The sequence below is a fragment of the Choloepus didactylus genome, chromosome 18 (assembly GCF_015220235.1).
Source record: "Choloepus didactylus isolate mChoDid1 chromosome 18, mChoDid1.pri, whole genome shotgun sequence".
Lineage (NCBI taxonomy): Eukaryota > Metazoa > Chordata > Mammalia > Pilosa > Megalonychidae > Choloepus > Choloepus didactylus.
Genome location: NC_051324.1, coordinates 1,912,639 through 1,922,070, shown reverse-complemented (window position 1 = coordinate 1,922,070; position 9,432 = coordinate 1,912,639). Strand labels below are relative to the sequence as shown.

General features: G+C 61.2%; 1 protein-coding gene across 1 annotated transcript; it reads right to left on the bottom strand.

Moving 5' to 3' along the window:
- Positions 1-3,628: 3,628 nt before the first annotated feature.
- RNF112 (ring finger protein 112) lies at positions 3,629-9,414 on the bottom strand. The gene is made up of 14 exons (XM_037810121.1): positions 8,750-9,414; positions 8,565-8,605; positions 7,582-7,867; positions 7,298-7,504; positions 7,039-7,170; positions 6,786-6,890; positions 6,504-6,554; positions 6,173-6,229; positions 6,007-6,081; positions 5,744-5,864; positions 5,420-5,589; positions 5,281-5,334; positions 5,128-5,202; positions 3,629-5,036 (listed from the first exon to the last, which is right to left on the bottom strand). Exons 1-14 carry the CDS (start codon positions 9,140-9,142, stop codon positions 4,566-4,568), a joined length of 2,238 nt encoding a protein of 745 aa, XP_037666049.1. The 5' UTR covers positions 9,143-9,414; the 3' UTR covers positions 3,629-4,565.
- Positions 9,415-9,432: the final 18 nt, after the last annotated feature.

The following is a 9,432-nucleotide window of genomic DNA, read 5'->3' as shown; positions in this document are numbered from 1 at the left end:
CTCCCAGTGAGGCTGTGGGCTGGGCTCATAAATCCAACAATCTGAGTCTGGGCAGATGGAGGTGGGACCATCTCTGTTCAGCGATTCTCAGTAACTCTGTGTGACCCTAAAATTGACACAAAATGTCCAAACCCAGCATCAGGCTTCCCCAACCAGATTTGTGTCCCTTGGGCCTTCCGTCCTGGGATCTGGTGTTCGGGGGCCTGTCTGGGGCCACACAAGAGACTTTGGGGATGTAATCCTTGGAGGAATAAGAAGAGGTAAAGCCCAGCTCATGTTTTCTGCTTTGGTTCTGTGATGATAGGGCTTTGCGACAATTACAAAGAGCACATGATACAATGGCAATGGAGATGGGGGGCATTTTGGAACTGGACTGTTGGGAACAATTTAATGCTGAAATGAAAGACCACCACGAAGGCTCAGAGGCACTCACTCCGTGATAGGACAGCTTAGCTGTGAGCTACCGAACAGCTCTGCGATACCATCCCTAGCCCAGAATTACACGGGACCGTCTTTAAGAATATAGCTATTGATTTGGACCAGGGTGAAAAATGACCCATAGGATGGGTTTGTCCTCAAGACTTAAAACAATTAAGAGTTGTGTGCATTAAGCATTGGGGGTTCAATCTGTACCCTTCAAGGGTGTCTCCTAATAAGACATCGATGCTGGAGAAGGGCCATGGGGATCTTTACTTCTTACATCTGGGATAGATTATTTAGAAGATGGAGCAATTACCAAGGGACCTGAACTATCGTGTCAATGTGATATTACTTGTGTGATTGATGGGAATTCAGGCCCTAAAGAAAAACTCTTAATTAAAAATTTAGAGGACCGGGCTCTGGGGATAAGCTAATCTGAGGCTTTGATTGGGTCTGACTTCGTAAGGAAAGACAAATTAATACTCAAATAGTTAATCATCTCACTGTGCAAGCCATAAAGACGATGCAACAGTGTGTAAAATTAATATATGCTGAAGGGAAAGTTTTGCACGTTGCTAATCAAGAATTTGCTTTAACCATTCACCATTGGGATGACCTTTTTAGAAGTTTTTTTCCCCAAGATGCACAGTGTACTGAATTTTTAATTCATCCTGTCATAATTCTGCTAATTGCTTTGCTTTGTATTTTACTACGGACTTGCTGATCATACAGATGGCTGCAAAGCGTCCAGAAAAAAGGCAGAAACGGCAATAGGGAGATAATTAGAAAACTGTACTGCTACTATAGAATAGTAACAAAACACGGGGTGGGGGTTGCCAGGGTAAATAAAAATAAGATTGAATTTTCCTTGTTGCCAAGAGGGACAGAGACCTTTTCTCCTTCTCTTTTTGCAAAGCCTTCTTCTCTCCCTTGGACACGGATGCCGATCTTTTTAGAGGCTAAATAAGCCTCTTGCCAACCCTACAACCCAAAGGATGTTTTTCTTCAGAGCCTGGGAGTCTCTTTTAAAAGTCAACCTCAAGGAAAACAGTGCCCTGGGGGTTTAGCCAAGGCACCTCCCTCCAAGCTCCTGCTGGCCATAAGGATACAAGAAGTTTTATTTTCCTTCAGATAAAGGAAATTAGCTGGCACTGCTGGCCATCCCGTGAGTTTTCCCAAGAACTGTGAAAGCAAGCTGTGGGGTCACATCCTCCTACGTGAAGCCGTGAATATATCAGTTTATATCTGCTCGGCTAAATAAATAAGACGGAATTTCTTTCTATCATTGTAATCTATTTGGAGATTACCCATGATGCACATCAAAGTCTGGTTTAATGCTTATTCAATAATAAAGCTGTTTTCTTTCTTTTGTACATTTTGTGGGTTGGCAGATTTCACTGTAAAATTTCCCCTCAACAACGCAGTCTGCCTTTCAAGTTATCGTAAGCAGTGAAACATTTTGTCACTGCATAAAATGGGCTGGCAATCACATATTTTAGATTTTTGTTACAGCATCATCCCATTTCAAGGAACAAGTTTCTGTATTAGTTAGGGTAGGTTAGGATATGGTGTCATAACAAATAAGCCCACATATCCCACTCACTTAATGCAATGAAAGTTTATTTCTTGCTCATGTCATAGCTTAATCTAATGTCCTTGGGGTGAAGGTTGAGTTTCCTTGTCTCTGACAACCCTGCCCCCTTCAACCTACAACTCAAGAACTTGCCATATGAGAATCTTGGCGTGGGTGCCCTCAAACGTATCCTGGAAGGGAACCCAGTCAGCCCTCAGCCCTCGGCTGAGACCTCAGATGTGGTGTCTCCTGAGCAATTCTCCTGTGGGCTCTAGAACCAGCGTCAGGAGACTGGAAGCCATTGAGGTGCATTTGGGTCATGGAAGCCTGGCCTTGGGGTGTGCAGAGACCTTGTGGGGGCAGGCTCAACTGAGCAAGGTGTTTGGCCTCAGAAAACTTGAGTTTGAGTCCTGGCTTTATCTCCGACTTCTTGTTTCAACTGAGAAACGTCATTTCCCTGAGCTTCTGTTTCTTCCTCTAAAAGCAGGTGTTTTACACACTGCATGAGACGGTTTGGAGGCTGAAGAGGCAGGATGTTTGGGAAGATGGCACAAGCACATGACAAATGCACCACATGTTAGCCATCTTTTCCCCAAGTGCTTGCTCCGCTCTGTCTCCCTCTCCTCATCTGTCCACAGAGCAGGCAGAAGCAGATTTCCGGCGTTCCTCCCAGTTTTGTCAGGTGGGACTGTGGCTGGACCACACCCTCCGTCTCTGGCACCTAAGAGAGAGTTGGACACCCCTCCAAGTGCTGGGCCTGCCAGCCCCAATGTCTGGGAAGTTGTGCAGCTCATGTGTCCACCAGATGATGCTGAAGGACCTGGAGGGATGTTTCCAGAAAGCCTTTCTCGACAGCCACCACACAGAGCCCGCACGCTCACCCTACCCCAGCCCCCATCTCCAAAAGGCAGAGTCATCCTCGGCCCTTCTCCTCCACCAGCCCACCTCCCACCCGGCTCGGGGGTCCGTCCACTTCCTATTTTCTGTCCCCAGCCTGTTGGCTACGGCGTCTGCTGTTCAGCCATCTGTGCCACACCAGTGCCTTCTGCCTCAGCTGCCCCCACACACTGTTTCCCAGTGCTGGGCTGATCAGTCAGAAGAAGGTACCGGAAAGGAGCATCTCCTTGGAGCTCAGCTGCGTGGAACAAAATCTCTTCTGCTGGATGTCTCTGAGTCAGAACTAGAGCTCAGGGCTCTCCTGTTTCTGCCCTCAGGTTTGGACTCAGTGGCTGCTACTGTCCCTCGTGATCCAAGAATATTCCATGACTCCAAGACAGGAGCTGGGGCTGGGGGGAGAGGCGGGGGGCTTCAGGCTGGCTCCCTGCAGGCCTGGGCCGGGGGCCTCTCCTTCCCCCGTGAGCTTTATCTTCTCGGTACAGGTGCCGTTCGACAGCCTGTTAGCAGGGCCGACTGGGGCATTTCGGAGAGGAGCGGGACCCCAAGTTCTAGCAGACAAGCCAGTGAGGGTGGCCGAGAGGGGCGAGCCTCCTGCACCGGACACCCCCGATCTCTTTCGTACTTCAGAGTCTCCCTTTCCCCCCACGGGGCCCCCAGAACGGAGCTCCTTGCTGCGCCTTCTCCCACCCCCGTGTCTCCTCAGGGCAGAACTTCTGTTCCAATGATTCACTGGGAAGCTGGCAGTCAAGAACACGCATTTTATTTCTCATATAAGGTGCCACCAATCCTTTTTGACCAGATGGCATGGGAATCTTCCAGTGCAGGGCTTGTGCCTCCGGGGCGGGCGAGGCACCCTGTGCCCTGAGGGCCCTGCAGAGCCCTGGAGTCTGGGGAGCTGCTTCGAGGGGGGGCCTCCTGCTAACGTGGAAGGGAGTGGTCGTCCCAGCATCTCGGGGTGGGGACAGGGGTGCTCAGGGACAGGATTGTCTCCCCTTGTTTCCCTCCGCAGGGCTCTGACAGAGCCTGCCGCAAAGGCCACCTGGCTCAGCAAATTGTGCCATCGGGGGGCGATTCTTTGGCGTTTGACCTGTTGCACTAGGGGCGTTCCACACTCATCTGAACGGGCTCGACGAAGGGCCGATCCCCCAGGAGGGCAGGGGGATGGGATGGGGGAGAAGGACAGGTCAAGGGGCACAGACAGGTGCTCTGGGGTGGCAGGGAGAGAGTGGGAGGCTGGGCAGCCACCGCAGCGTGGGAAGAGGCCAAGGGGCAGGAGACCCCCACAGCCCACCCAGGGCTCACCTCCCACCCCCTCCCCACCCCCAGTCCCTGCTCAGCACACCGGCCCGGAACCCGGAGACGGCTCCCCCACCTGTGAAAGGACCAAGGGAAGGTTCTGGGGAGGCCTGGGGCCGTGAGGGCAGTGCCTTGTTAGTGGTGGGGGCTTGGGGTGGCGTTTATCTGGGAAGGGGCAGGTTTGCGATTCTCTCCAACCGGAAACAGGCCCCCTGTAGTGTCCTCTGCTCCCCAGACCGGCCTTCCAGCCTCCCCAGGCTCCCGAGCCGCCTCCAGCCCCCGGCTCAGCCCCCCAGATGCTGGGCAGTGGGTCCATCGGGGGTCTCCCTCCCCACCCCTGCACCTCCTCCTGGAAGCCTCACGTCCCCCCTGGGGTCTGCTACTCTCCCCCGAGAAGGGGCTCTTCATCCCCTCCCTGCACCCTCTCGTCCTCCTCCTTCTCCATGCAGCCCACCGTGGCGGCCAGCCCGGCGCCCACGCCACCCCCCACCACGGCGGCGCCCGTGGCTCCCACCGCGGCCCCGGCGGCCACCATCCCGGCCTCCGCTGCCAGGGCTGCTGCCGCCATGCCGGCCCCCACCACGCCGCCCGCCAGGCCCATGAGCCCGGCCCCCACGGCGCCTCCCACGGCCGCCAGGTGCCCGCAGAAGCGCATGGTGTACGCGTCCATGAAGGCCTTGGCCTTGGCCTGCAGCTCGGCCTCCAGCGCCTCCAGCGTCTGCGCCCGCCCCGGGCACTGCAGGGCCACGCCGTGGCGGGCCAGCACGGCGTCCTTCTGGGCGGCCAGGAGGCCCCGCATGGTGTCGGGCAGGATGCGGAGGGCCGAGAAGATGCGCTTGGTGGCCGAGTCCTGCGACGGGGGGAGCGGCTGGGCCTGACGAGGGGACCCCGGAGCGGGCCCCGGCCTGGCCGCACCCCCGGCCCCCCGGCCCCGGGCCTACCTGCTGCCGCACGTACTCTTCGAACTCCCGTTTGGCGGCGTCCACCGTCCTCAGGTCGTGCAGCTGAGCCGCCATCTGCCCACGGGAAAGCCCAGCTGCCTCCCTCTGTCCTCCTCAGCCGGACCCCCGAGTCCCCCCCGGGGAGCCCCGTACCTCGTCCGGAGATGTGAATGCGGGCACCGTCCTCCCCATCCAGCCCGACAGGTTCTGTGGAGAGATCGGGGGGCAGCGGGGTGAGCCGGGGAGAGCGGGGGGCAGCCGAGGCCCCCGGGCCCTGGGGACGTGCTCTGACCTTGATCTCCTGAGCCAGCTGCTGCCCGGTGAGCAGCCGCCTGTCGCCCCTGGCCAGGGCCCGCCCGTCGCCCCAGTGCCCCCGGCAGCGGCTCTTGGCGTGCTGGGGGGCCGCGCCCAGCACCTCGGCAGTGTAAGTGTGGAGGAGGGCACTCAGGTCTCCGTCGGGGTCTGAGGGAGACAGAGATTCCTGGGGGATGAGGACTCCGGGGACTGGACAGGCCACGGCTTAGAGAGGAGAGAGTGTGCGGGGGGCTGGGAGAAGCCGGGGGCCGGGGGGCAGCCCCCAGGAAGGAGACCGGGGCCCGGGGCCCGGGGGCCTCACCGCCTGGACTCTCTTGGCCCTTGCTGCCGGCCCAGCGTCTCCCTGGGGAGGGCAGGAGGTAGCAGCGGGCACGTTTCCCCCGAAGCAGCTCCTGGACCCTGGGGTATCTGCCGGACAGCTTCTGAGAGGAGGATCGGGGGGAGCTCTCAGCGTGGGAATCCTGCCCCTGTCCTCAGCTGCCCCCCAGCTCTTCTCCCACCCTGACCCCCGGACTCCACCCGGCTCCACAACCCCGTCTTCCCTCCCGGAACTGGGCTGCCCACCTGGAGGACGTCACCCGCGGGTCTCGGCCCTGCCTTTCTCGGCTGGGATGAGTCCCGGACCAAGAGATCCAGGTGCTGGGAGAGGAAAGGGGGGACGGTGTCCTGGCTTGGCCAGCGCTGCCATTTGCCGGGGTCTGGGACGGGGACTCGGGCAAAGGTGTCTCACCTGGATCGGCACCATCCCATAATGCTTGCCCATCACCTCGGCCACGTGGACAAACATCTGGGGGGAGGTGTGGGGCGTCTCAGCTGAGCCACTTCAAGGACCACAGTGTGTCCCGGGCTGTCCCCCAAGTCCCCGCACCCCCTGTCAGACTCGAGCTCCCCACTCCCGGCTCTGGAAGGCCCCGCGCCTTGCCCCAACCAGGCATCCAAGCTTCGAGAATAATACAACCCCGGCCAGGGCTGGGAGAGAACTAATTCCATCTGGTCCAGCCCCCTGGGCTCTTAGCTGGGGCGGGGATGGGGTGATGCCCCCGAAATCCAGTGCCCCTCACCTCCAGATTTTCCAAATCGGTCTCCTTCAGCTCCTGGGAGGTGCTGAGGATCTGGAAAAGGGAGGACCACGAAACGGGGAGCGTGATCCTGGGAAAACCTGGGTGGGGAAGGAGCTGGGGACTTTTGACCCATCTTCAGACCAAAACCACGTTCCCACCTTCACTTCCCCTTTTGGGGGCACTCTCAAGACAGGTGGGGACCCCAGGCTGCAAGATCGGGGTGACCTCTGCAGGAACTGGGGACGGGCCTGTGGGGGGGCACCCGGAGCCCCAGCCCCTCACCTGGTAGGAGCTCAGCATGGTGGTGAACGCGCACAGCTTGATTCTCGTCTCCCTGCTCAGTTCGGGGCTCATGGCACCCCCCGTGTCCACCAGGAAGACTGCCACCTGGGATGGGGGGGGCCGAAGGGGTCGGGGCATTTGCTGTGGAGTGCTGTCCCCCCACCCGGCCTCTGCCCTCCCCTTGGGCCCTCCCTGATTTCTCTACCCGCCCCCCCCCATTTAAAGCCTCCCCCCCCCCGCCTTCTCCCCTCACCTTCTTGCCCTCCTTCCCCAGCAGGAAGGGATGGCTCCACATCCAGATGCCCCTGGAGAGGCCGCTGGGGCCCCACCTGAGCCCCTGCGGGGAGCCCCCTCCTCCCGCCGGCCAGCTGCCCTCGCCAGACTCCTGCAGGGGAGAAGGGGGGACGGGGCTGGCCATTCCTCACCCCCATCCCCCTCCCAGAAGCCAGGCCGGGCCCCCAGGCCTGCCCCGTCCCCACCACGCCCGGCCTCCCCCGGCCCCGGCCCCTCACCAGGCCCGGCAGGCCCCGGAGCAGGTGGCTGAGCAGGCAGGCCTTCCCCGAGCGCTGCTCCCCCAGCACGGCCAGGAGGCAGACGGGGGTGTCCCTGGCCAGGGGGTGCTTCAGGCAGCGGTTGACGGCCCCCATCCTCAGGATGAGGCCCCCCGAGGCGCTGATCCGCACCAGCAGCAGCGGCTCCGCCTTCACGTCGCGGGTCTCCTGCGGGGAGGCCGGGGGGGGGCACCCTGAGCACCCTGAGGTCTGGGCACCAGCCCGCCCTGGGCCCCCCGACCCACCTGCAGCGCGGGGGGCAGCGGCCTCTGTGGCAGGAGCCGCATCCGCTCCCCCAGGCCCCGCAGGCCCCGCCTGGGCCGGCACGCCTGGCGGCACTCGGGGCAGCGGGGTGGCTGGCAGCCGGGGGCGCGGTGGGTGCTGAAGCACTGGCCGCAGAAGTGGTGGCCGCAGCCCAGCGACACGGGCTCACGCAGCCGCTCCAGGCAGATGCAGCAGGCCGGGAGCTCCCGTGGCGCCGTGGGCCGGGGCGCCAGGCCCAGCTCCAACTTGGGGTACGGCGAGTGGGAACTGGAGGGCAGGACAGGGCCATCGGAAAGCAGAGTTAGGGATTTGGTGGGGGGGAGCAGGCTGACAGCTTCGGGGCGGGACACCTCATTCTGCTCGGCGACCCCTTTGTGCTGCCTTGGTTTCCCTCTGGGCCTCTGAGCTCCACCCATGCCTTGCTGACTTGCATCCCAGATCCTGGGGATCCCAAAGAAGGGGCCACAGGGATGTATGTGCACCCCAGAGGGAGAAAGCCTGGCTCAAATCCTGGTCCTGCCTCATCCCTGCTGTGCCACCTCGGGCAAGTTGCTTTCCCTCTCTGATCCTCACTGTTACAGCTTTTGGACCCAAAGCTCCCACAGCCTTCAGCAGCGGGGGTTCTCAAGGTGATTTGGACTTCCGCAGGACCCCCGTACCCCCAAGGAATGACATCGGCTACAACATCCCACCCCCATGCTGTGGGGACAGTAAGGACGGGTGGAGCTTCCAGGGCTGGGCAGCTGCACTGGGTCCTAGAAAATTCCCTCGGTGCTCCAGCTCCGAGCAGGAAGCGGCCTCCCTGCAGCACCCACCTCCTCTGCCTGTCGCCCCCTCCACGGCCTTGCAGACCCAGGATGTCCCTGCAGAGGCCGGGCCCAGACCCGGATGCCCCATCTCCAGCCGGCCCAGCTCGGTCCATGCCAGGCTCGCGGCCGCAAGCCCAGGAGGCCCTGCTACTTACGAACTGTTGCTGCTGCTTCCCATGAAGCTCCATTTTTTTTCCTTGGAGAGAGAGAGAGAGATGGAGAGAGAGAGCGATTAGAACAGCATCTGACTATTATCTTAATCCCGGGTTCCCAGTGGACCCCTCCTCCCCAGGGAGCCCCTTCCCACCCGCCTCCCCCCACATCTCAGGACACGACTTGCCTGTTTGCCAAGCCGGTGACAGAAGGAAATCACCGACAAGGTGGGCCTCGGCATGGGGGGCGGGCGGGCGGAGAGGGCCTGGGTGCGGGGGAGGCCCCGGGCTCCGGCCAGGCTGGGTGCTCCTCCCGGGTGGGCTGGCCGGGCCGCGGCCGCTGCAGGTGGGGGTCGGGAACGGGGGTGGGGTGCGGGGAGGCGTCTCCCCAGAAGAGCCGGCTCCCTCCCTGTCGGAGCTGGAAAATGAATGTCACAGCCGGGGAAGAGGAGGCTGGCTCCGGCCTCGCCCCAGGGGGAGGAGACAAGGACGGGTACCAGGCCCGGGGGAGGGGGACGCAGCCGCGTGGCGTCCCTGGCGGAGGCTGGGATGCAGGCTGAGCTGGGGAGGCGAGTCGCCATGGAGACGGGATCCGGGGGGAAGATAAGGACAGGGAGGGGAGGGGAGAGAGGGGGAGCAGGGCAGGACACACGGGTGCACGGGCCAGCTGGGTCCCGCCAGGGCCGCAGGGAGGGTGGGCAAGGAGGACGGGGGTGGGGGTGGGAGCCCCCATGGCCCGATGGAGAGGTGACATTCTCCGAGCCCCCGTGAGTGGGCCTGGGACGCACCACGTGACCCTGTGCACAGCCCCCCACTCCCCAGGAGGGTCCCACGGTCGGGTGCCAGCTGCGGCCGTTCCTCACCCCTGGGC